The sequence below is a fragment of the Phaeoacremonium minimum genome, assembly GCF_000392275.1.
Source record: "Phaeoacremonium minimum UCRPA7 unplaced genomic scaffold PA7_03_scaffold_560, whole genome shotgun sequence".
Taxonomy (NCBI): Eukaryota; Fungi; Ascomycota; class Sordariomycetes; order Togniniales; family Togniniaceae; genus Phaeoacremonium; species Phaeoacremonium minimum.
Genome location: NW_006921462.1, coordinates 213,364 through 238,801, shown reverse-complemented (window position 1 = coordinate 238,801; position 25,438 = coordinate 213,364). Strand labels below are relative to the sequence as shown.

Below are 25,438 nucleotides of genomic sequence, written 5' to 3'. Positions count from 1 at the left end.
TTCCGGTAGACCTGACGATGACTGAGTCTGAACAGGGTATCGCGCAACGCATGAATACCAGCACACTCTGGCCTAGATGCGGTCGACTCAAGCAATCCACACTGCCACTCGGTACCGAACGAAGCTACGCAGAGATAGCAAAGTGCCAGCACACAGAGGTCGCATGAGAAAAAGATTCAGGTAATGGAAATTACATCTAGGGTGGCCGATCCCGGGTAAGTCACACTTAAGGTAGCTCAAGTCTCGCGAGACTATACAAGGTTGGCAGTATAACCTCCTAGGCGAGAAACATTATCTCACTACTACTGATTTCCAGCATGTGCGAGTTGGTAGGGTAGGATGAGGCTGCATCTCCACGGGTAATGGTGCCGACCCTGAGGCTAACATATATGCACTATAGACGTACCCCAGGAACAGCTCACCTCGACCCAGGTAAGCCTTTCTACCGAGCCAACCACTTCGTTGATTGACAGATCGCCAAACTTGATCGCGCTAGAACGCCGTCGTTGGGGGTACTGGGAATGTTCGGGGTTGTGGAGGATGGTGCCGGCAGAAGTGTCGTGCGGCTCGACTGAACAATCAATGTTGCCCGGCTAATATCAGCTAGAAAGTCCAGCCCACAAGCTGACATCTAATTCGATGGACATGGCGACACAAATAGAGAACACTCTAATATGGGGTATACCTGGGAGCTGGTAACACCAACTATGCTAGAACGGCAGACGGGGCACTGGAGAGCCTTTCTGTCTTGGGGTTGCCGTAGTACTTTCCTGCAGTGGCTGGAGAACCCATCAAGTCTGCTTCCAAGAAAGCTTCTCTTATGGGCCGTGTAGCATATAACTGGAAGACTTTCCTCCGCAGTCGTCGTCATCCTCATCAACTTCCCTGCCACCTGGAGATGGTGACCCTCCCAAGGAAAACTTTCACGAGAGGGACAAGGTGGCATCGGAGGTCTGTGATCTCTGCGATCTAAATTTTGCTATCTCGCCATGATCTTCTTGTCGGCTGTTCAGAGCAGAAGGGTCGAGGAGAATTGTCCATCGAGAACATATCGACCTGGCACTGGTGATTCTTCGGGGGCATAATCTGACATGATCAATTCATCTTTTTGAGGTGCCGATGGTTCCAGCTGATCGACACGATACTCCCACAATTCTTGAGATGCCTAAATAGCCCAAGTGGTGGGCTGCGAGAAAGACATGACAGGCACGGCACGAGATTTCATCCGGGGAAGCCCCAATATATAGCAGCGGTCGGCCCTACCACAGGCGGCCCGGCGATTGCGAGATAATTACAAGAAGTGTTACGCCCAGCTCCATAGGGCGAAAATAAGCAATGACGAGCAAATCTTGAATTGCGTCTTTGTACATGGTGGTCTTTCAGCCACCGATGTCCATCTCGGTTTACTCGCTCCTAATATGTAGGATCGTCGGTCCTCCACTGCGATAGATCGTAACTACCCACTGCCAAGCACGTCGTGCATGATGGCAGCATCGTCCTCCTTCTTCAGGACGTGTTGCATTCCTTGACCTTGTCTCAACCCCAGGTTGCAGAGCCTGTAAGGTGCGAGATTGTGAACATGTGACGGCTGGGCTGTCTGCCTCACCACTCAACCTGAAGACTTCAAGTGCCATATTCGAATGTTCTCGAGAAGGGGTTCTGGCTTGATTAGTTGGACCAACTAGACAGATTGCGCCCTAGTCGCACTCTGTCCGAAAGGACCAGGGGCACGCTAGATCTTATTAGAAAGTTCTTAGGTTCGGCTTCCTGATGAGCTCTATTCAGAGGCTCTCTGATCATGTCCTGTAACCACGCCGAGTTCCGGCTTTGTCAGCACTATCCGTCTGAACGAGTTTGCCTAGCGACGTTTTCCGCTAAAGTCCTTGCCCTGCTGAGGTCGATCAGAAGAAAGCATGAAACGCTTGTTCAATTTTTCATCTGTCGCATTGACTGGAGGCTGCATATCCTGAGCCTCTCCGTGTTTTTTCGTGGAGTGCTCTGGATATTCTGCTTGGCTGGAGTCGCTAGTACTATTTCTTGAACGAGGTCTATCATACCAGTCAAGGTCGCTCACTTGGAGCTTGCGGACGCGTTGTGCACCGCGCTCTTTGCCAGTCTTGTCGGCTCGATTATGATGGTACGTGGAGGGCTTGGTTTCGTGACCTGAGGATGAGGTTGCATGAATATTTGTGTTTGGTGTCAAGGGGGGCAAAAAACTATCACCATCTTGATCTTCGTTTTCCCGAAGATCGTAGTTGAGCACGAGATTCTTGATACGCTGCTGCTCCTCCCACTCAGCCTGTTGCTGATTCTTCATTGCCACTGCAAAATGAGAATCAGATGGCAACTCCAAGGTTCGAGTCTGTACGCTATTAGTAATGGCAATATGACCGTGAGTAAGGCGGCTCACCTGTTGACGATTGCCACGCTTTGTGAGCAGGGAGAAAGCCATGGTCGGCGCCAGGCCGGCTTCCATCTCTCCTGGCTCTGTGGTGCTCGTCGTCTCGCGCGCAGTTCTAGGCCGAACTGGAAGGGGGACATCGAACAGGGGCTTGCGATCGAATTTTCGTGATTCTAAGCTTTCAGCCATCATCTTTGCATACTCACGCTCAAATTCAGCCTCGTCCTCGGGATCGACTTCTTCTTCTTGTCTTGTCACCACAATAGCTTCATCCTCAGATTCGGAATCTCGGGAGGATGCTTGCTGCTCAATATCCTGTCCCGCGAGATCATCGTTGGTATAGTTCACTGACTTGTTGGTAAGTTTAGGAGCGCGTACCTCGGCCTCTTCTTCCTCTTCCGAGCCTGACTCTTCATCCCCGTCAGGATCCGGCAGATCATCAGCATTCTCATCATCTGATGAGGCTTCACTAGGGGCATCATCTTGATCAATGGCCTTGTCTAAGCCAGAAGTCTTCCGATCTTGAGCGACAGCTAACTGGAATGCCTTGCTTGCCTCATCAAAATTCGAAGCAAGTTTCCACTGTGGTCTAGTGAGGGCAAAGATATCCTGGACAATGAATTCAATGTCCATTGGTAGAGGATTTTTTGTGAATATGTAGTACTAAATTCAGGTGAGCATTTCCTCCCGGTTGCTAGGCTCCGGGCTGCTTACCTGAAAGAAAGAGAGGAAATAATCCAGTTTTTTCCCCGCAGCACCACGATTGAAGAAGATGCCACAAGTCTCGAGGATTGTGGCGATGAGTCGAATGCGGAAATAATCATCTGGTAGGTCAAGAGGGTTGACGCGTCCAGGTGCTGGAGGCCCACCATGGCCGAGGGTCATGATCTTGTACATCGTATCGAATATCACCGGGTGTTCGAGCATCCGATAATTATAGAGTTCTCCCAGATACTTCACCTCAGCGATTCTTCTTTGGTTATATTTGAAATCGTTTAGCTCCAAACCAAAAACGACGGACTCGACAACATTGTCGATGACAGTGACCACGAAGTCCGCATGATAGCGGTACAACGCACTTAGGAGAATGGCTAGAAGATGAATATTGCCATATTTGACTTTGCCAGGCTTGGAAAACACTTTCTCGAGGATAGTAACGACCTATGAAAGTTAGAATGACCAAACAAGAATATTTTGTGTACTGACCTCTTTCTCCTCCCAATGCAGCCGTCGTATTTGCTTCAGAATCTTGCTGTAGTTACGCTTAGTAAGATCTACGTAGACCAGCTTCCGGATGAAGAGCTCCATCGGTGTACGCTCCTTCTGCTGGATTGCAGGTCGCTCTGGTGGATCTACGTAGTACACAGCGTTCTCAATCAGCATTCTCTCAGCCTGGCCGATATGCTGCACAGACTTCTTTCTTTGAAGAGTCTCTAAGAACGATGCCATCCGGGGCGAGGTCTCTGGATTCCTTAAAAGGTATCGGCCGCAATTTTCGAGCAGATTGCAGATGATCTCGATATTCATCCGCGAAAAATCGTCTAAGCTGACTTTGAGACAATGGAAAACGACGTGCTCGGGGACCATGCCAAATTTTGTCAGTTCGGCCAAGTATCGAATATTGCTAAGCCGAACTTGCCCGAGGAAGTCCTTCTCTTTACGGCGCTGAAGACTGCGGAACTCAGCATCGAGATACTCCACAAGCGCCTTCGGAACATCAGGCATGTATTGGCCAAGTGTCGCAACTAGCCTTGCCCAAGATGGTAGAAGATCGCTGCGACCTTTGGGAACGTCTGTCAATGCCTTGATCAACCTATTTCTGGACGCCTTTGAGTTCAGAAAACAGAAATCAATGGCTGTCTGATCAATGGCATCCTTCGTTGCTAGGTCTGGGAGACGCAAGAGTAATGCATCAACCTGAGCACCGATAGTTTTGTTTGCAATAGCAGTAGACTGATCGTCTGCAGAAGTGTCCGTTGGCTTGGAGGTTTCGGTATTCTCACTTGGTTCGATTTTCTTGCCCACTTGCTCGTCGGTATCCGGCTTCTTCTTCTTGACGTCTTCGAGGAGGATTCCAGGCACCTTGCCCTTAAGATCAACGAGATTCTCATAAAAGCGGCGCTCTTCCTCATCTTCCCATATGCCTGAGCCGTCTCCTTGACCACGCAGATATTCTCCAGCTTTCACTATGCCGATAGAGCCGCCTGTTGATCCAAGGGAATCTTCACTGTTCTTCAGGTCTGGCATCTCGGCACCGAGAGCATCCGCGATGACTTGGGCATTCGCTACAAGTCGTTCCTGTGACTTGACCTGTTTCTCAAAGTTTGCCTGGCGATCCTCGAAGACTTCACCGGATTTGACATATGCCTCAGCATTTCTACGGGATTGTGAGAAGATAGCCTTTTGGTCTCGCTCAAGGTGGCTTTTGACATCGTCAAAATAGCGTCTCAGGATGTTTCGGAACCGCTCTTGAAGCTCTGGTGAGGTGAAGGGAGGATCATCGGAGGTATTTTCTTCCCCTTCCTCGCGATCGGCCGGATCGGCCGACTTCGTTGCACCATCTTCCTCGACAGTTTTGCGACCTTCGGATCCGGCAGCTTTTACGCCCAGGATGTCCCAGCTGAAAGCCTTCACGAAGGTGACCAATAACGGAAGGTTGGCATGATCGCGATCATGACCGAGCAGGTCTTTTAAGACCTCGAGCGGAAACGGCTCAGCACCTCCTCCTTTGCCGCTGGTGCTGGGGCGAGGTTTAAGCTCTGGTACCTTACCGGCGGCTCCCTTGGTGGCATCATCGGGGCGCACCACATCATCGAGCGTTCGGAGGACGCCCACCAGCCACAGCTCGCTGACTACACGTAATAACACTCTCTGCCTGACAAGCCGATCTTTCTCTTCTTTCTCACGGGCTTCAGGGGCTAGGGTTTTGAGAAAGCCCTTATCCGGCGTTGCTAATCCCTTGCCGAGCAGCCAGCCCAGATGCTCTGTAAACTCCTCGGGGCCGAAACGCTGGTGCAAGGCACTAACAATCTCGACGCCAGCCTCGATCTCGCCGGGTGTCTTGAGTTTGCAGAGACCCTCGTAGCAGGCAGAGATTATTTCGGACAGGTATTTGTGGAGGCTGAGGGTGCGGATCTCCTGGACAAAGGTGTTGAGGGTTGCGGCAGTGACGGCGGTACGCAATCGCTTTATAAAGGCTGTGTTCTTTTTCATGGACGAGTCAAGAGACTTGCCTACGGAGAATAGGTCTAAATGAAGATAAGCAAGGAATTCCAGAAGACCTGAAGTGGCCAGGGTGCTTGCCTTTTTCTCCAGCCCATGCGCGCTCATTCTGAGCACGAAGCTCGCCTATGATGTCTAGTCAGATCCGGAGTAGGCGTAGATGCAAACGTAGAAGAGGTGAGGGGGTTGGCCATACGCTTTCTTGGTCGGTCCATAGTTGATGGAGATGATTATAGTCTTGCGCGCAAAGAAATGGCCCGTCAAGTGTGCACTGCTACATCTGCAAGGGCTCAGATGCTATGGGATGACCTGAGCTAGGAATCGGAAGAGGCTGTCTCGGTCGACCTGGGTAGGCATCGGTGAGGCGATTCTGAGCGAGAGGCCGGGGTAGGCACTCCGAGAGGGCAGATCGATATCGATGGTTTGGGGAGGAGTCGCCGAAAAAGAACCGGTGAGAATAGAGTCGCCGGGAGATCAGTCGTCTTCAAAAGTCAGCGAGGCGCCGGGGGTGGTCGTCTTGTCTCACTTACTGTTTGCGACGAGATCGCACGGGGGGTTCTCGAGGTTGCTCTGCTGGGAAACCCAAGTCGCTGCTGCAGTGGGCTGCAGTGCCTGCATCATTTACCTGGTCACCCAGCGGTTTGGTTGGCCTACAGCGTGTTAGCGTTCCTTCCCGGATTATCGTTCCAGCGATTTACCTTCCAAAATTAGTGGATGGGGCAGCCTACCTACCAAGGTAAGGTACTTGGGTAGGTATCAGGTGGGGGCGGGGTCTTTTTTAACCCAACGGTGCAGCGCTGTAAGTGCTTTCCTTTGAGATGCCTCTCAAGACGGCCCTACCACATTGCGGTGCGTAACGAGCTCAAATTCGGCCTGATGCGAGAAGAGGGTTGAGGAGGGAGTTCTTGCGTCTTTCCATTTCCAGGGTGTGTGGACTGCCAAAGTTCTTAAATATGGACCTTACTAGTTGTTGCGATTCACGTCCTAAATACATGACTCTTGAGTCAATTCAATTGACTTCCCAAGAATGAATGCCGTGCTTCTCAACTTGTAGGTTTTCTCTCCAGTAGCAAGCCATCTGGAGCTTGTGAAGATAGTTGCGTATCATTCTTGAGATCTGGGTGATTGGCGCAACAAATGAGCCTCTGCAACAAGGAGCAACAACTTTTTAGTCACGTCTTGTCAGTCATCTAAGAAAGGCATGCCTATCAATCAGGCTTGAGTAGTTGTTCTCAGCAAGCAGCCTCAGAAAGCTACAAGCCAAGCTATCGACATCGAGAGCACCCAAGGATTGTTCAAATAATACAATCCCGCAGAATCTGAGAAGAAGAAACAGTCCCTGTTGCCGTTCTTGGCGGTAGGGGAGCGAGAACGAGATGGGCCACCACAATCCATTCCCCCCATGCCATGCCATGCCAGTGCCGTCGTCATACACGGGATGGATGCAGCTCGACCTTCTCTGATCACCACGATGGGTTGCGCATGGCACTGCACTGCACTGCGCTGCAGCAATGCCCTTACGACGTCAATAATTGCCCCGCAGCTCTCTACATCGGTACTGTGCTAAGGTTCTTATTATCCCCTGTTGTGTACAGACTCTTATCTCGCAGATCGCACGGCGCAGCACTCAGATTGAAGCAGATGAGAAAAGCAGCAGCAGCAGTATATGTATATAGCTGTCTTATCATACCATTCAAGCAGGCTCGTAGCCATCAAGCTGCTGGACTTCTAGGCCCTGGATCAGTCCGCTCTGCCGCCGTCGTCTTGGGGCTCAAGAGGACCCTTGCCGTTTATGGAGTCCGCCATCGAGTCTAAGAGCTGCAAATTGACGTATCTCCGCCCATCCCTAGTAGCTCGTCCTTATCAGCCAATGTGATTCGAGCACGAGAATCCATTTTCAAAAGAAGTCGACGGCGAGAGATAAGAACAAGTCGCCAGCGCCCAGACAACCCAGGCCCGACTTACATGACGAAACCGCGCACATCCGCGGAGGAGATGGCTCTCTCGACGTGTGGGGACTGTTGCATCTCCGGCCGACCTCATCGTGTTTGTCAATGTTGTCACCCTGCTTTTTGGGCTTGTCCTTGGGCGCCGGAGATCTCTCGCAATGCCCCAAGCTCCCGTGTTTTCGGCGTCAAGAGTCTCGCCCAGATCACACAGAGGTGCCGTGTGCCGTTGAATAATTATACGTGCAAATCGTAGGTCGCCAGTCGTGGCCCATTTCATTCCGTCTTACCATTTGCCTCTCCTTTTTCACTCCCCGGAGTTGGCTGTCTTCGTCAATTTTCCCTATTGATACAGTGAAAAGCCCTTACAATCCCAATCCTGCTTGTATCACTTACAAGTCTAAGCGCCTTTTGCACCACCTGATCCTTCATCTGTCTGTCTCCCAAGTCAGATCGAGTCTATTGTCCTGCATGTCTTATCATGTCTACGAGGTAGACCACCCCTTTCCTCGCCCCCTTTTCTTCACCTCGCTGTACATTGGCCTCCGCACAGCCCTAGCATGGAGGGCACCGGCGCAACAGCCCAGCCGTTGAGCGTGCCTCAACCTTCTATGCAATCATTACAATTACCTCCAAGCCCCCCGGCAACAGTGAATGGGTCAAAGAGCTCCAGCGCAGATGGGGACTTGGACTTCCCCGGTCCCGCAGGCGACATGGGCGACTACACCACAGATGGACCACGGACATATCCCCTGCCGCCCCTGGCCAGGCAACAGAAAGTGCTGTCAGAAGACCTCAAGACTCCCGACAGCCATGTACCCAGAGACCCGCGCCTCATCCGGCTGACCGGCGTCCACCCCTTCAACGTCGAGGCGCCCCTCACCGAGCTATACGACGAAGGCTTCCTGACGACCAAGGATCTTCACTACGTCCGGAACCACGGCCCCGTGCCCCGTGTGGAGGACGCCGAGATCCTCGACTGGGAGTTCTCCATCGAGGGCATGGTGGAGAACCCGGTCAAGATGACGCTCAGAGACCTCCTCAGGGACTACGAGCAGGTCACGTATCCGGTGACGCTGGTCTGCGCAGGCAATCGGCGCAAGGAGCAGAATGTCGTCCGGAAGACAAAGGGGTTCTCGTGGGGCGCCGCGGGCCTGTCGACCGCGCTGTGGACAGGCGTGTCTCTGTGCGATCTCCTCAACAGGGCGGCCCCGAGGCGTGGTGCGAGATATGTGTGCTTTGAGGGTGCGGACAAGTTGCCGAACGGATACTACGGGACGTCGATAAAACTGAACTGGGCAATGGATCCGAACCGGGGAGTGTTGGTGGCACATAAGATGAACGGTGATGTGCTCGAACCGGACCACGGCAAGCCCCTGAGGATCATCATACCGGGCCAGATCGGCGGGCGAAGTGTGAAGTGGCTCACCAAAATCACGGTGTCGAATAAGCCGAGTGACAACTGGTATCACATCTACGACAACCGCGTGCTGCCAACCATGGTTTCGCCAGAGGCCAGTGCAAACTTGCCAGATACCTGGAAGGATGAGCGGTACGCTATCTACGACCTCAACACCAACAGTGCCACCGTCTATCCGGCGCATAATGAGAGTTTATCTCTCACGAATGCTTCAGAAAGCTACAAATTTCGAGGATATGCGTACGCCGGAGGCGGTAAAAGGGTGACCAGGATGGAAGTGACCTTGGACAAGGGTAAGACCTGGACACTGGCCAACATATCATATCCAGAAGATCTATACCGAGAGGTATTGGAGGGCGAGATGTTATTTGGGGGCAGGCTGGATGTATCATGGAGGGAAAGCTGCTTCTGCTGGTGTTTCTGGGACCTAGACATCCCCATCACACAACTACAAACAGCCGACGACATCATGGTCAGGGGCATGGATGACTCGATGATGGTGCAGCCCAGGGACATGTACTGGAGTGTACTAGGAATGATGAACAACCCGTGGTACAGAGTTGTCATTCATAAGGAGGGCCATAGCCTTCGATTCGAACACCCTACACAGCCCGCTTTGATGCCCGGCGGGTGGATGGAGCGAGTGAAGAAGGCAGGAGGTAATCTCAGCAACGGTAACTGGGGAGAGAAACAAGCCGGCGAAGAGGCACCAGCAATGGAGGAAGAAGACCCAGCTCAAGCTATATGCATGGTGAACAAAGACGTGAACAGAAATATAACTGTGGAAGAACTGAAGAAGCACGATGGAGAGACACAACCCTGGTTCGTGGTAAACGGCGAGGTATATGATGGTACAAAGTTCTTGGAGGGTCACCCAGGAGGCGCGGCATCAATCATCGGGGCAGCTGGGCAGGACGCAACGGAAGAGTTCATGACCATCCGTAAGTCCCGCCGGTATAATGATGACGAGTCTGCGAAGCGATGCTGACCTTTCCCTTAACAGATAGCGAGAACGCCAAGGCCATGATGCCCGACTATCACATCGGCAGCCTCGATGAGAAGGCCAAAGCCCAACTTGCAGACGACGAGGTCATTGTCGAGGACACCCAGCCACGCGAGGTCTTCCTGCAGGCCAAGACTTGGTCCAAGGCAATCCTCACAGAGAAGCGTAAGGTCTCCGCCGACACCAAGATATTTACCTTCACGCTCGACCACGCAGCGCAGACGGTCGGCCTGCCGATCGGGCAGCACCTCATGATGCGGCTCCGCGACCCGGTGACGCGCGAAGCTATCATCCGGGCGTACACGCCCATCTCCGAGGGCACCGGGCGCGGTGTGCTGCACGTGCTGATCAAGATCTACCACGACGCGCCGGACCGCAAGGGCGGGCGCATGACGCAGGCGCTCGACGGCATCCCGCTCGGCCACTTTGTCGACTTCAAGGGCCCCGTCGGCAAGTTCGAGTACCTGGGCCGTGGCCGGTGCAGCATCTCCGGCAGGGAGCGCCGCGTGCGCCGCTTCGTCATGGTCTGCGCGGGCAGCGGCATCACGCCCATCTTCCAGGTGCTGCGGGCGGTCATGAAGGACCGGGATGACCCAACGTTCTGCCTCGTGCTGGACGGCAACCGCGTCGAGGAGGACATCCTCTGCCGGCCGGAGCTGGACGCCATGGTCCGCGGCAACGAGTACAGGTGCCGCATGCTCTACACACTCAGCCGGCCGACAGCAACCTGGACGGGCTTAAAGGGCAGGATGGACCACACTTTGTTCGAGCGTGAGGTTGGGCGGCCCCTAGGCACGGGTGAGGACCTTGTGCTGATATGTGGGCCGGAGCCTTTGGAGAAGAGTGTTCGCGAGATCTTTACGACGAGCTTGGGCTGGAAAGAAGATGATCTATTGTTCTTCTAAGTTGTTGAATCGTGATCATCTATGTATATATGCATTTACGACACAGCGTTTCCTACTCTGATTGCATGCAACGACGAAACGAGGTGTACGTGTGTGGTCTACTCTAACCTTAGATGCAACTCATCTTGCACGTGGCAGAGGGAGTTGCATAGTTGAAATGGCTGAGAAAGCGGATTGTTTGTTGGAGAAACATGCTACGAGGGCAAAAAGTATGGCCAGTTAGAGTTACATACACAAAGAATTAACGCCTGCCTTTCTACCAAACAATGTGATACATTTTGCCGTTTCGCTCGCTATGCGTACTGTGCCGACCAAGAACCAAAAGAAAACATAACCGACACCGAGCAGCTAGACAATCGATCTCACGTCGAAGTGATACTAAAACATCATGAGTCTGTGAGCCTCAGAGCCACTGGACTCGCCGCCACCCTCAGCTGTGGATCCCTCCTCATGTGGGTTCGGATAGTAGAAGGCGGCGACAGCAATGGCAATGTAGACGATGACGCAAAGGAAACCCTCGAGATAGTTGCTCTTGCCGTCTCGCAGGAACTGCCCGACGGTGACGATGGCGAGGATCAGCACGACCATGTTAAAAATCTCAAAGTCCAAGCCCATCTCCTTTTGCAAGCCCCAACCAACAATAACGACAAGGGGTGCGTTAAACAGGGCTGTCTGCAGCGTGGCGCCGAGAACGTGTGACAGGGCGAAATTCATTTGGTTGTCCCAGGCCTCGTCAATGGCTGTCAGATGCTCTGCAGCCTTCTCAACAAGAGGCACGAGAATAAGACCCATAAAAGGATCCGAGACACCATGCTCAATAATAAAGGGGATCTCATCGACCAGGGCAATTGCACTATATCACAGCAAGTTAGAATACACATGCGCCAGATGCCGTTGGGACCAACTTACAGGATAGTGACGAGCGCGATGGAGATCGCTAGAGCAATAGCGCACTCCGTAAGGGTAAGCTTATCCTTGTGCATATCTCTAGTCTTATCATTGTCTCGCTCCTCGTCGTGTTCGAAGATGGCAGCATAGATTCCGTGGTGGGTGCGAGCCTGGAACCAGATGTAGACGAAGTAGGCGATGATCAATAGAATGGAGGTAATACGGCTGACTTGCATTGTGCTATTTGTCAGGCTCTCGGCGTTCTCAGTCTCGGCGAGGGACCAGCGGAAGACAGTTGGCACGGCAAGGCCAAACCCTCTGTGGATACATATTAGCAAGTCGAGCATAGACTATACATATTGGAGCTCTATAACTCACGCTGTGAGCAGGAGCCCGTTGCCGGCTTCGCTAACAACCTCGCTAAACGAAGACTCGTCACGTTTCATGCCTCCGGCGAAGAAGCACAATCCTAGGCATAGGAGCATTGTAGCGAGGATCGAACCTAGAATAGCCGCCTGAATGACAGGGAACTGGTCTCTGCTAAGAAGCACCATGAAGAGAACAATTTCGACGACCGAACCGAAGCTAGACACGAGGGTCAGTTTTGGAAGGTAACATTCACTCGCGGGAAACTATTCTCACCATGTCTCTACGAGGACGCCAGCTACGTGGGGGACTTTTCTGGCGAACTCCTGGCCGGCGAAGCCAACGAGATTGGCACAGGGTACCATGGCGATGTAAGCCAGGACAAAGATGGCCATATGCCACTCATGGCGGGCATATTTGACTGCGATGGCGGCTGGTACGACAGGCCACAGGATGCTGACGACCATGGAGATGCGGCTGGAGGAGCGGAAGGCAATGCGGAAGAAGTGAAGCGGATGGATGCCACGTCGGCCACTCTCACCGGCGGCCTTGATGTGTGGTGTAAGCTTCGAGTTGCCGTTCGCATCGGCATACTTGTTGACGTGCGTGGGCAGAGTTGGCTCCCGCGAGCTGGTCTTCTCGGCCAACACAAGGCCGTGGTCCCTGGAACGGGACGAGGACGGTGGTGACCTTCTCGACATCTTCGCGGTATCAGTGTTTTTGGGCGAAGGGTAGAGAGGTCCTTCTACTTTGGGAATTGAGCGTCTCCTCCACTGAGCCTCTACGAAGGGAAAGTACGGTATTAAAAGTAAAGGTACGATCGGGGAAGATGAGGGAAAGAGCTGACGATGGAGACAGAGGAGGTGGCCCGCCAGCAGGTCTTTAATATTACTCTCCCCGTTGGTCAAGACGAGCTTTGACGCCACCAGTACCAATGGTGCAAATCAAGGAAGACAGAGGCTGCTGCAAGGGAATGGGCGGATGGAGGAGGAATCGGAATGACTGCAATGAGATGAGTTGAGAGGCGTGCGTGGGAAAAGAAAGCCAGCCAGCCAGCCCCAGTCCAGCCAGACCAGCAAGCGACAAACGCACGTATCACTTCACTCACTCACTCACAACTTGCTCGCTTGCTTGACTTTTGCCCGCTACACTATTGGCACCGCACCGTAGCACTGTGCGGTCATCGCCAAGCCGCCAGCTGGCCCTGGCCAGGGATAGAAAGGGGTCTTGGCGCTTGTTTCAAGTGGTCAGAGGCCGCCAAGAGCAAGTCGATCACTGGCTTACGGCGAAACTCCACTGCGGCATGCAGTGGATGACGGAGTTGCAGCAGGGTTCACCGCTGTGGGAAATCGTCCTTTCAGCTGAGCGATCTGAACAAGCCTGGGTTCTGAATTGCTTGGCTGTCGCGATGGTCCTGATTCACGCTCGGTAAACCGTAGTGAATTAAAGAACCGAAAAGGATGAACTACTCAGACTAACAGCGTAAGACAGACGGCATGTTTTTCGCTACGTCAAGCAGCATAAAGATTGACAGGGGTTGCTTTACTCATCGGTGACAGTACCCGGATACCGACTAATTTGCTCTGTTCAGCCACACTGGGGCATTCAGTCCCACACAATTTCATCCAGGCCTCGTATCTTATGAGAAGAATATACCTAGGTACCCTTCTTACTACTCTATTGAATCGGGAATGCCGGCTTTCCAAAATCAAATACGGCTGGGAAATAAGGCATCACTGAGAATTCGCTATTGATCAAGTCCATCTCCTTTAGTAGCTTTGGTGCTACAATGAGTGGACCCGCGCGGGTGCTGCCGCCACGTCGTTTCGCTACTAAAAAGTGACGGCAACGACTTGGCTCCAAGCCCAAGCATCAGCCATTTTGCTTGTCTATCGCCAATCCGCCTGGGCGAAAGCTTGACATCCGTTTCCAGCATGCGCCATGTGTCATCACATTTCTTGGGAGCCACCGTGGCTGACAGTCTGGTCAGCCGTACATAAGGGCCATCCAGAAATCCCCTAACTCGACTGAGGACAACTCTCTGAATGAGAGCAACCATAAAAGAAGCTCACACGGAGATTCGGTAACTCTCAATCCGATACCTTGGTTGCACACTGATGTGCAGTTTGCTGTGCTTGGTCAGGTTGTCATGTAAGATTGGAAAATGTAAGGGCTTCTGCACTAGAAACCTCGTAGATTCAATACTTATATTCGTGACATTGCCGTGGCTCATGTTTCTCGTACATTCACCCGCGGAACACTCGCAAGCACTCCCTCGCCCTCATCTTCTTCCAGCTTGATACCTAGCTCCTGAAGAAGTCTCTTGTCTCTCGGTAGAACAGGCTGCGCCAGGACCACCGTCTCAACGCCAGCGGGACTGAACTCCTCTGGTCCCATCGGCAATGCATCCACGTCAATTTCAATGTTCAGGAGACTCTTCAGGATCACCTCACTTCCCGCCTTGCTCATGACCTCATTCGCCTCTTTACAGAACTCTGATGCCACACACTCCGGGCATCCCGACAGACACCCACACCCGACCACGCGCTCGAGCGCCTGCATCAGGAGTAAGTCAATGAACTCGAATGCTTTCGTGTTGATTCCTGACCCGCCAGCACCACCCTTTGCATCGTAGAAGGTGAGCCGAGCGGGTCGCTTCCGCTGAGTTTCTTTTTGCGCGAACTCCTTGAGGCTGTTCTTACACTCCGTGCGTATGTCGGTCGGCATGCTGATGACAAAATTCGGAACAAGACTCATGATGGCATGCTCGGCCGCATGAATGGCGCCTGCTACGTGAAGTCGCCGCTCGACCAGGATCTCCAAAGCCTGCTTTGGTATATCGAGCCACATGCCCTTGCTGTATCGGATGACTGGCGGATTACTGACGTGGACAGCGTCAAGAATACGCTTGTTCCTGTCGACCTTGAAGTATCCAAAGACAACCTGCGTGATTTTGATGGTTCCATGGAATGCCCTTGATCGAGAATTTGGAATTTGTTTAATGGCCTCCGTCTCGATCGGGTCGATGTCGGTGAAGTCTCGCTGTTCCGTGGTCCAGTCTACTTTGACCTTCTCGACCTTTGCCATATGCCTCTCCGGGTTGAAGTCCCTGACGAGATACGTATTGCCTTGGTGCAGGAATATGGCACCATCGTATATGGTGAAGGTCGCTCTGGACGCTTCGAGCTCTTCCAGAACCACATTTCGGCCGTGGCTGATATCGATAATTGCAAAATGCTCATCTTCGGTATCTCTTATAGAGACGAACTTGGAAGGTAGCGGCCGAAATCTGTCATGGCAGTGGAAGAAACCTAATTCATCCTTCAGAAGTCGCTCTTCACACAGTTTAAGTAAATCGTCTCCAAAATATTGGGCATCCACCTGTGGTCGGATTGGCATTTCATATGCTGCACACTGCACATGACCCTCTCGAACGAGCATGTTGTCAAGGTCGACCTGCAGTTCGCAGTTCGGCTTCGTGAACAACTCATCAGGATTCTGCATGTAATGCTGGTCTGTAGCAAAACAGTCGCCAACCAGAATGGAAAGTGAGTCCTTGTTCCGTCGGCCAGCTCTGCCACTCTGCTGTCTCAGATTGGCGATTGTGTATGGAAACCCCCAGGTGAGTACACAGTCCAGGGATCCGATGTCAACACCCAGTTCAAGCGCAGTGGTCGCGATGATGCCCATCAGCTTGCCCTCGAACATTTCGGTCTCGATCTGGCGCCGATCTTGCGCGGTGTAACCGCCACGGTAACCCATCACACGTGCGATGCATTCGGGTCGTCCAAGGGTCTGCAATTCGTGTTTCACAGCTCCAACAAGCTTCTCACACTGTTCCCTGACCCTGGTGAATGCGATGACACGAACACCGCGTAAGATGAGTTGGCAAAATAGACGAGCACACTCGTACATGGCATTGCCACGCCCGCTCGAGGGATCGCCAGCTTCCTTGAAAGGCGTATTCCAACAGAGGAACTCCTTGCGACCAGACGGCGAACCGTCAAAATCAACCAGTTTGACATCATCAATGCCAAATATTGTCTTGAAATGCTGTTCGGGGTTGGCTACTGTGGCAGAGCATGATATGAAGCGAACGCGCCTGTTTCCTACTGCTGCACATATCCGTCGTAAGCGCCTCATGATGAATGCAACGTGTGATCCCATCAACCCGTTATAATAATGTAGCTCGTCAACGACAACATATTTCAGATTCTTCAAGAATGTTCGCCACCTCTCTTCCTGAGGAAGAATGGTAATGTGCAACATGTCTGGATTAGTGAAAATGATGCGGGCTTCGTCACGAATGAGATTCCTCTCCTTCATGGGGGTGTCTCCATCGAAAGTCTCGACCAAGACTTCTTCTAAACCTGGTAGATAGGAAAGCATCTCCTTCAGGCTCCGTTTCTGATCTTGAGCCAGAGCTTTTGTGGGGAATATGTACATGGCTCTCGCATTGTGGTCACTCTCTAAGGCGTGCAAAACCGGTAGCTGATAGATTAGTGACTTGCCCGAACTTGTCGAAGTCGAGACAACGACGTGATGTCCGTCGTGAAGATTATTGATGGCCTCAGTTTGATGAGCGTAGAACTGCGTGACGCCTTTCGCGTTGTATAGTGCGTTCACCAAATCTTGACTCAAGAGAAAGTTAAGATCTCCGTACACCGGCTCTTGAGCGTCAAACACCCGGTGGCCATCAGGGACAATCTGTCCCGTGTACCAGGAGCTCTCTTTCAGTTCTTGTATGATTTCCGGAATCGTCTTCCGTTCCGTCGGGATCGATTCTGGGAGCGTACTTGGTACCAGCTGTGGCGAAGACTCTCGGGTCTCAGTTGGCTGCGGGATGAACTTCTCAGCCTCGCTCTTGAGAGCCATCTCTGGATCAAGACTGTCGGCAACACATCGGTTGATAAACTCATTTGCTGCGTTTGTGAATCTAGCGTTGCGCTTCTCGATGAGCTCCGTCAACTGCTTCTGGCTAAAGACTGGCATCTTAAGCTCCTCCTCCCGGAGCTTCCTTGTCGGCTTTGTCGGCTCCCCAGTCTTCTTGTCTTGTACCTGGCGCTTCAGGTCGCCGTCAATGAACTCTAAGTAAAGAACTTCCTTTCCGGTTGTCTCGATGTCCTCCTCCGGGCCAAGACCTTCTCTGCCAGTGAAGCCACCGACGGATGCATCGGGCGCATACGCCTGTGAAGACTTGCCTCTATACCTGCCGGTCTTGAAAGTATCGTCTTTTTCTGCTCCCTTGACATCGATTTGCAGCATGACCTCATCCACATAGCCGAAATTGATGCCTGTTGGACGAAGAGCCACAATCGCCGCTACATCCTCGATGAGCAGCTCCCGCTTGATATGAGACTCGACTGTGGAGCGAATCGTATCAAACGTAGTAGCTAGGTGCTTTCTGGTGCTGCAGAACGTAAAGACAAGATTCAGCGCCCGGTGCGTCTTCTCCAGTCTCTTGAACCATTCAGGCCACTCAACGAGACAATCAACAGCTTGTATACTTGAGTCTGCCTTCTGCAGCTTTGGCGCTTTCTTTGACTTCGCCGTTCGGCGTGCCTTCGGAACTCCCTCCTCTTCTTTGATCACCGGCGAATCCGCCTCGGGCGGACCATCTGCTGTAGCCAACCCATCGGCAGCAGCAATCTGTGCTGATTGAGGACGTTTCCGCTTTCCAGTCGCTCTGCGCAGCGGCACCGGTTGCCCGAGCGTAGACATGGTTGCTCACACCATCACACTTGAATGATCTTGATTCTGGCCTGCCAAACGATCATTCAACCTGTTGGCACCGTTGTCTCAGGAGAGTGGTGACGTCTTCTAGAGCAGGGTGGCGTATCGCGTAGACTTTGACACGAAATTCACGCGCGTCACGTGCGACCACTTAATTGAACATCGGATCCGGCCTGTCATGAAGCCAACCACTATAGATGCCTCACGGGTCAGCAGTATTATCTGAGCCCAGAGGGAGGTATCTGTTGGTTTATAATTAGTAAAGTCTGGTCACAAATCAACGCCTGGCGTCGCAGTTATAGAGTAACGGTGAATTGTTTGACAAATCCTGATCCGCATTTTCCACGGCTACCTCGTCTATAAGGGTGTGTTGCGGGTTTCTCGCTATCATAAACCGAGTATGAACCACCGTTGGTATATACATGAGCTACCTTGATTCCGGCGAGCCATAGCCATGCTCCTTGTTTCCATTGGTATGCCGACGAACCTCCTGGCCTAGCCATCCTTACGTCCGTCTTGAAATGCTCATTTGCCAGAAAAAACTCCTCTCCTCTCCCTGAGGCAAGCAATGATGAGAGAAATTGCCCCTGCACAGTCATAGTTGTATCATACGTGTGTTCGTTTATTCCACCACACATTGTGTTTCATGCAAAGAACGGTTACTTAGGACGACTTCATGATTCGAGCTCTCGCTTGATAAACTCTACCTCGTTCAGGAAGACTTTGGCGTTGGCGGCGTTCATCTACATCCCATGTTAATGGCAAATCAAAGAACACTTCCGTAGGAAAAACTTACCTTCATCTGTATTTGCGTGGGTTTGCCTGTCTCGCCCTCGAAAGCTGTGAAGAGAACAGTTGTCGACTTTAGCGAGCTCTTTTCTTGAAAGTCCATGCCTCGAACGATAGTTGTATTCAAAATGACACGAAGGGTAGAGTCCTGACGCATGATCAGGCGGACAACTTTCCTAGCCTTGCCCTCACCCTCGTCATTGTCGCCGTCATCCTCGAGCTCCGAGGCATCGAACGAGCCCGGAATGGGAGCGCCATCATCGCCGAAAGACACGCACTCCTCTGGGACATTGATCTTCAAGTTGCCAACTCCGCGTTCCTTCCAAGCAGGTTCCTCTTTACCGTCCTTAGCGGTAATCTTATCGAGGTAGAACATCTTGGCTCGCACGGCAAGAATGGTAACTTCGCCTGCCTCGCCGTCGTCGACCACCACTAATAGATTCGTTAGCCGTTTCCTGTCCGTAGATGTGACAAGACATGAATACATACCTCGTTGCAGCCGCAGCTTCTTCTTCTCTTCAGCTGCAGCCTTCAAGTCCTCCTTATCGCCCTCATCTTTCTCCTTCTCGTTCTCAGCCTCATTCTCAGCCTCGTCGTCGTCTTCGTTGCTGTCATCCTCAGCATCGCTCTCTGGGGCACCGAACGGCTTGGCTGGCTTGTCGCTCTTAAGGACTTCGCCAGGCTTGCCGAAGCTCGACAGAGGCTTGCCGCCAGACAGGGCGCTGCCGAATGCGCTACCACCGCCAAATGGACTGCCGAAGCCCTTGGAGGGGCCGTTGAGACTTGCGAAGGGAGAGGCTGCGACGCCATTGCCGAAGCTCAGGCTGGGAGTAGGGGGTTTCGCAGCAGATGCAGCGCCCAGCGCACCGAACGGTGAGGGAGAGGCGCTAGCTCCACCAAAAACGCTCTTTGTAGAAGATCCTAAAGCTCCAAATGGAGATGTGGTTGCGGCAGACAGTTTGGCAAAACCTGACTTCTCGAATGCGGTTGAAGATGTGACTGGTGGTGTGTTCTCCTTCTTGTCGGTCGCGGCGGTCTTCTCGGCTGCCGGGATACTGTCCTTCTGCTCTTTGGGCGAAGGCTCCTGGAAATTTCCTTTAGCCAAGGGATCGAGCCTTCATAAATGCTATAACTTACCGAACCGTCCTGTGAGCCCTTGCTCAACTCGTCGTCGCCGCGCTGGCCATCTCTGGGGCGCTTCTTCTCTGGCTCAGATCTAGCCCCCTCACCGGCGGCCTTGTCTTGAGCGCTGTCCTTCGGCTCGTCGAGTTGGTCATGAGCGCGCTTCTTCTTGGGGGAAGAGACCTGATCCTTCAGTAGATCATTCTGGTTCTCCGAGACCTCGCGCTCGGGCGTCTTCGTTCTCGCCTCGTCGGGCTTGGGCGGCGCATCGGCGCCGTATCGTCCGCCAGATCGTGTAGCCACCATCTCGTCTTTTGTTGCCTCGTCGGCTGTCTTTGCTGTTCTTTCTGAGATGACGGTCTGCTTCAACTCTTCCCGCGCGGCGGCTGTCTCGGCGTCTTCTTTGGTTTCAACGTCAACTTGCTCGTCGGAGACGTTGCTCGTGTTGTGTGGATCGTCTGCCATCTTGAGAGAGGGCTCTGCGGTCGGGTTTTATGTGAAGAGGATTGCTGAAAGCGGAGCTATCCTGGTATTGTTGCTATTGTTTGTGTGGACAATACGGCCTTGTGCAGCCTTGTCTCGGGGTGGCAGCTATTGTAGTCCAAAAAAGGTCGCCGTTATTGTTGTCTTGTAGTTCAATCGTTTGAATAGGCAAAGCTTATTTATTGTCGTGAAAGAGGTGAGGTAGTAAATAGCTAACTACGGGTAGAGTCCAGCTGGGTGGGTGGTGGTCGCGCTTTGGGCTACCCAACTACGACTAGATGGCAAGTGGGCTGCTTGCGCTGCCCAGGGCAATGGTACTTCCAGGGCTTGGATCGGGGCACAGAACGCCGTCTCATTGGTAGCGAGGCCCCTGCACGGGTCCTGCAGTGATGAAATGGCACTGGCCATTGCTGTTTCCGTAGGCGGGACAATGCACGGCATTTTAATTCGCACTGCCTCGCCGCATCGGCGCAAATTGAGGCGCGACGACGTGGGGCAGGAGAAAGCACGTTAAATCCGTAAGACCTCTCTTATCAAGCCTATAATTTCACAGCGTCGAGCCCTTGGGCCAATGGAATTCTGTCTCACGCCGTTCTCTGTCTAGGTAGCATACCGCTGACTATACCCTTCTGGATTTGGATGAGCCTGAGACAGAATGAAAAGGAAGTGCTTGAGAAGCTACTGTACTCTATCTCCAATTCGCTTAGACAAAGAGATGAAAGCCGGACTCTGGGCGCCTGCGAACAATGTTACAATAAGGCTTGAGACTTCCGTCCAGAAGACTGTGTCAAAAATGGAATAGAATATGTCCCGGCAGTACTATATGAGCCGAGTACATGCAACCAGCCTCTCGCTTTGAAGTCAATATTACACTTGGATATTTACAAGTACACACGATCGGTCATCCCGACATCTTGCGCCGTCCATGCAAACCAATGATCCTCCATCCAACACGCCCTGCAGTATCCTCGACAATCTCACATTGCCTCTCTAGCTGATGAAGCACAAGCACCCCAAGCTAAGATAGAAGACGAACAGGGGATACACCGCAATCCCAACTCGGTTCTTAACCACACCGCTGCCGCCGAGAATGCTGACACCAGCAGCCAGCGACCAGGCCACCAGGACGATGTAGATGGGGATTCGAGGGATCGGATGCAGCCCGACCGCAGACAGCGTAGCAGCAATGACCAGGGGGAATAGCGTATATCCAATAATGCACACGCTCTGCGCAAAGGAGCTAGACAGTAATCGTTAGCAAAAACTCTATTGCACAGCGCCATTTGTGCTTGTTGACTTACATGTTGCCGCCCAACAACTTGATCTGCAAGGTGACGACGGCTTCTCCAATCCAAATCAGGGCGAACACACCGCTGAAACGAACTTCGCTCTGTCCCTCTTTCGCGTGAAGGCTGAGGAGTACACTCAGCAACAGGCAGAAGATGAGCGGGCCCCACAAGTCCCAGTCCCTCAAGCCGGGCGTCATGGTGTTCTGGGTGAGGAGCGACTCGGGATCCATGACGCGACCGGCGAGGCCCTGCAGCTCCTCTCGGGCGCCCGCTAGTCCCGCCGTACGGAGATTGGCGTACGCGCCTCTGAATCCATCTTGGGATTCAAACATGGTTCCGCCAAACAGGTATCGGGGGTAGAGCACCTCGCGCATCTTGGACCAAACGGCCAGGAGATCTCGTCGCAGGGTGTCCCAAACGGATTCGTCTATCGTGTTAGTCGGGGCACGACGGTCCTCGCCAGGTATGCGAGATGTCAGGTAGCCTTCATCAAGCGGACGCGAAGAGGATGACGAGGAGCCAATGTTGCCCGTTAGGGGTTGGCGGGAGGACTGCTGCAGAGGATCGTCGAAGTCATTCAGATCAGCTGTTTTGAGTTAGCGACATCCATCATTACCATTGCCCCAATATCTCTGGAGTTTGCAGGTGGCCATGCCGAAGCGGATCCATAGGTAACGGATTTACGCACCATCATCAGGGTCGATCAAGTCGTCCTCGTCGTCGATCGGGGGATTTGAATAGTCCCCCCTGCTGCTCGAAGCTGCCATCTTCGCTTAACACAACTAGCTGGTGTATGCAACTTGATCTCGCAATCAATTTTCGACGCCCACTTCGTAGTCGTGGTAGTGGGGTGGCGGCACTGGTGCTGGTGCTGTAAATTAAGTTGTCGAAATGGCTGTGATGTTTTGTCCTAGGCAAGGAAGCACCACGGTTTCCTGAAGCTCGAGGTTGCGTAGGCAGGTGGTCCAAGCTCCCTCCCTTCCAAGGTTGTCTCCAGATGTGGGCGGGTCGGCGAATCAGAGTACTCTGCCGCCAAGACTTACAGGACCCCTATCTCGTATAAGTCTACCCTGATACCTCAGGCGAAAAGAATGCACTGCATGACCACTTAATTGCTCGCCTAGATTGACAGTCATTGGTTTGATCTACCTAGGCTGGTCTTGTCCTGAATGAATCGATTTCTTCTACCATATAGCTATGTACAAATATGATTAAACGATAACTAAGCTTGCAATACTAACTTCAGCATACGTTCGTAGGCATTGGGTATCTCTCAGGTTCATTTATCGTCCGTCCCAACCGAATAATCATTTCTAGTAAAATGATGTGTATGCTCCAATGTGGTATCCATATGATATGCCCCGAACAAATTTTGTAAACAAAGTTGCCGCCCATTACCCAATATGTTGTAAGCGTAGTGATTAAAAAAGAAAATGACCGAGAGCGAACACCAACTTGTCTCTCGATCTGCGATATAAACCGCAGGATAAAGTATATTTGATGTTCTCGTGCCCTTGATAGTACACCATCTCTTCCGCATGATGACTTGTGGACTAAGAGTCCCGGCAACGAATGACATTGCCTAGATAATAGATAATACCGATATATGTGAAACAAGCTGAAGAGACTAGGCCTCAAGCCAGATTCATTTCCAGTAATGGTAGTGTTGTGAAGTGTCATTGGGGGACGGTGATTGTGTTGTCGGAACTACATAGCTGGCTTGGAAGTTCGGTGAGCCCACCGACGGCTCAGGCCACGATTCTTGTTGTGGCAAACCATGGTAGGCAGGGGGCGGCTGCTGATGGTGCCGAGTTGCCTGTTGGAGCATCGTCTGCTGTTGCTGGCGTTCGTAGCCCGCGCTGTAAGGCGTCGTAGACCCCGGCCACATCGTCGGTGTGCTATAAGTATAATTATCGCGACTTTGTTGCGGTACTTGGCCGTAACCTTGCGAAAGGTCTGCACGCTGCGAAGGAGGAAGGTAGCTTGCGGCGGGCGGCGCCTTGCCACTATCCAATTGCGCCCAACGTAACGCTGCTTGGTTCTCGGGCCCGCGGTACGGAACATTCCCGGCATTTGGGTCCCAAACAGGCAGGCCGTCTGGAGGAGACGCATCGCCTCTTGGCAGTCCGCGAGAGAAGGCGGCAAGGTTGCCATTGATTCCCACTAACGCCCATGCGAATACTGCAACATCGCGGATCGACCTCATTAGTTGGTCCAGTGGAGGGCCGCCAGCTGCCTTGACACTTTCCCTCAACGGCATGTATTGCGGTAGTAGAGGCGGTCTAAACATGTACAGCATGTCTGGGTCGACATGCGGCTGAATGGGCTGTTGACCCCAAGGCGCAGCGAAAAGTCCGTTTTCGAAGTCTAGTGGAAGTAAGGGTGGATGTGCGGCCGGAATAGGGGGTCGCGCTTTTCGAAGCACAACGACGAGACCATCAGATGTGCAAGACACGACTGCCTCCAACTCTATAGATGGAAGCGGTTCTCGTATCCTTTGACGAGGAGCTTCGGGGATTGAAGAAGTCCTGTGTGATGTGGGGCCCATTATTGGGTTCGTCATCGCGTCGATGCTAGGCGGGAATCTTTCTCTCAATCCCTGCCTCGGAGGACTTTCCTCCCGCTTGATATTGTGAGACGTGTTGTCCGAGTCGATGTCCATGTCACAGCTAATATCTACACCACCGCCATCTGAGTCACTAGAATCACTGCCGTTACGTGTCACGTCACCTTCGTCGTGTTCCTCCTCGTCGAAGTCTTCCTCATCCCGGGGATCTCGAAACCAGAAGCGCAAGTAAGCGATCGAATCGTTTGCCTTGGCACTTTCAAGACATTTGAGCGCTTCTGGCAGGCAATTTTCCTGAATGCATCGGTAGAAACTCTTGTTCTTGATCTGGTCCGGCCGTAGTCCAAAGATGGATGACACGGCGTTAGTGGCAAACATAACAGTAAGGTTTCTTGTAAAACGATTCAAGATCAATGCTGCTCTGGGTTCACGCTCCATCGGCGGCATCTTAAATTTGGGAGAGAGGTGCTCCAGCATGTGGTATCGCGGGTCTCGAGGCGAACATGAAAAGATCCGCCTGATCTGTGGAGCTTCGATTGCGCGCCCTGCCAACCCACGCGATTAGTTTACCATCCAACAACCAGATTCAAGGAGAGCCACACATACTCTGGCTTCTCTCACCCCGGCGATATATACTGGTGCAGGCGACTAACACATCATGCACTATCGTGAAGCAGCATTCGCAGCTCACCCATTGCTCATCCTTGGAGAGAATTCTGCAGTAATGAAGTACGGCTGCCTTGTCAAGCAACACGCCCCTGCTATGCACCGATCGCGCAAACGGAACCTCTTCTGGATGAAAGTAGTCAAAACATGATTTCCCCTGCACTTCGTCTGGATGATAGCCTAGAATATCGATAATAGAGTCAGATGCAAAGAGAATGTTCGCATCGGGAGTAAGGTCTGTGCATTATATGTTAGCACCATGACCACGCCAGACCACCATACGCCGTTCAATGACATTGCCATTCACATGTATAACACTAGTCTTGACCATGATTTGCACTCTTGAGGTCGCAAGGGATTTCCCACTCACTGTGAATTGTCATAAATGTTTGTTCCATGGAGATTGCGTCTTGCCAGCAACTGCGATTTCCGGTTAAGATTTGCAAGCAGCTTCTCCATGCGCCGACCAGAATGAAATGGAGAGAAAGCCAGACGTATCTCCTCAACGGCAGTGTTAAGTCTCAAGTACGCCCAGTAGAAGACACGAGACCGGGAGGAGCAATGGTGGTGCTCTGTCTAGCTCGTGCGAAAGAGCAGGGACCGGCCTTGTGGGAAGTTCCGACACGGGTGCTTGAGTTG

General features: G+C 52.4%; 6 protein-coding genes across 6 annotated transcripts; 1 reads left to right on the top strand and 5 right to left on the bottom strand.

Annotated features, from left to right (window-relative positions):
• Nucleotides 1–1,858: 1,858 nt before the first annotated feature.
• On the bottom strand, nt 1,859–5,838 carry UCRPA7_7934 (putative nonsense-mediated mrna decay factor protein; the record flags this gene model as incomplete). Its single annotated transcript, XM_007920454.1, has 7 exons — nt 1,859–1,891; nt 2,075–2,163; nt 2,224–2,322; nt 2,392–3,064; nt 3,116–3,544; nt 3,608–5,634; nt 5,820–5,838. The coding sequence occupies 7 exons, from the start codon at nt 5,836–5,838 to the stop codon at nt 1,859–1,861; spliced, it is 3,369 nt and encodes a 1,122-aa protein (XP_007918645.1).
• A 2,444-nt stretch (nt 5,839–8,282) lies between these two features.
• On the top strand, nt 8,283–10,897 carry UCRPA7_7933 (putative nitrate reductase protein; the record flags this gene model as incomplete). The annotated part of the gene is made up of 2 exons (XM_007920453.1): nt 8,283–9,930; nt 9,993–10,897. The coding sequence occupies 2 exons, from the start codon at nt 8,283–8,285 to the stop codon at nt 10,895–10,897; spliced, it is 2,553 nt and encodes an 850-aa protein (XP_007918644.1).
• Nucleotides 10,898–11,275: 378 nt separating this feature from the next.
• Nucleotides 11,276–12,852, bottom strand: UCRPA7_7932 (putative ca2+ h+ antiporter protein; the record flags this gene model as incomplete). The annotated part of the gene is made up of 4 exons (XM_007920452.1): nt 11,276–11,750; nt 11,807–12,103; nt 12,164–12,370; nt 12,428–12,852. 4 exons carry the CDS (start codon nt 12,850–12,852, stop codon nt 11,276–11,278), a joined length of 1,404 nt encoding a protein of 467 aa, XP_007918643.1.
• A 1,528-nt stretch (nt 12,853–14,380) lies between these two features.
• UCRPA7_7931 (putative dead deah box helicase protein) lies at nt 14,381–17,872 on the bottom strand (the record flags this gene model as incomplete). The annotated part of the gene is made up of 1 exon (XM_007920451.1): nt 14,381–17,872. One exon carries the CDS (start codon nt 17,870–17,872, stop codon nt 14,381–14,383), a length of 3,492 nt encoding a protein of 1,163 aa, XP_007918642.1.
• A 686-nt stretch (nt 17,873–18,558) lies between these two features.
• Nucleotides 18,559–20,260, bottom strand: UCRPA7_7930 (putative dead deah box protein; the record flags this gene model as incomplete). Its single annotated transcript, XM_007920450.1, has 4 exons — nt 18,559–18,627; nt 18,681–19,105; nt 19,163–19,757; nt 19,811–20,260. The coding sequence occupies 4 exons, from the start codon at nt 20,258–20,260 to the stop codon at nt 18,559–18,561; spliced, it is 1,539 nt and encodes a 512-aa protein (XP_007918641.1).
• A 1,008-nt stretch (nt 20,261–21,268) lies between these two features.
• On the bottom strand, nt 21,269–22,334 carry UCRPA7_7929 (putative yip1 domain-containing protein; the record flags this gene model as incomplete). Its single annotated transcript, XM_007920449.1, has 3 exons — nt 21,269–21,518; nt 21,580–22,153; nt 22,256–22,334. The coding sequence occupies 3 exons, from the start codon at nt 22,332–22,334 to the stop codon at nt 21,269–21,271; spliced, it is 903 nt and encodes a 300-aa protein (XP_007918640.1).
• Between the last annotated feature and the right edge of the window lie 3,104 nt (nt 22,335–25,438).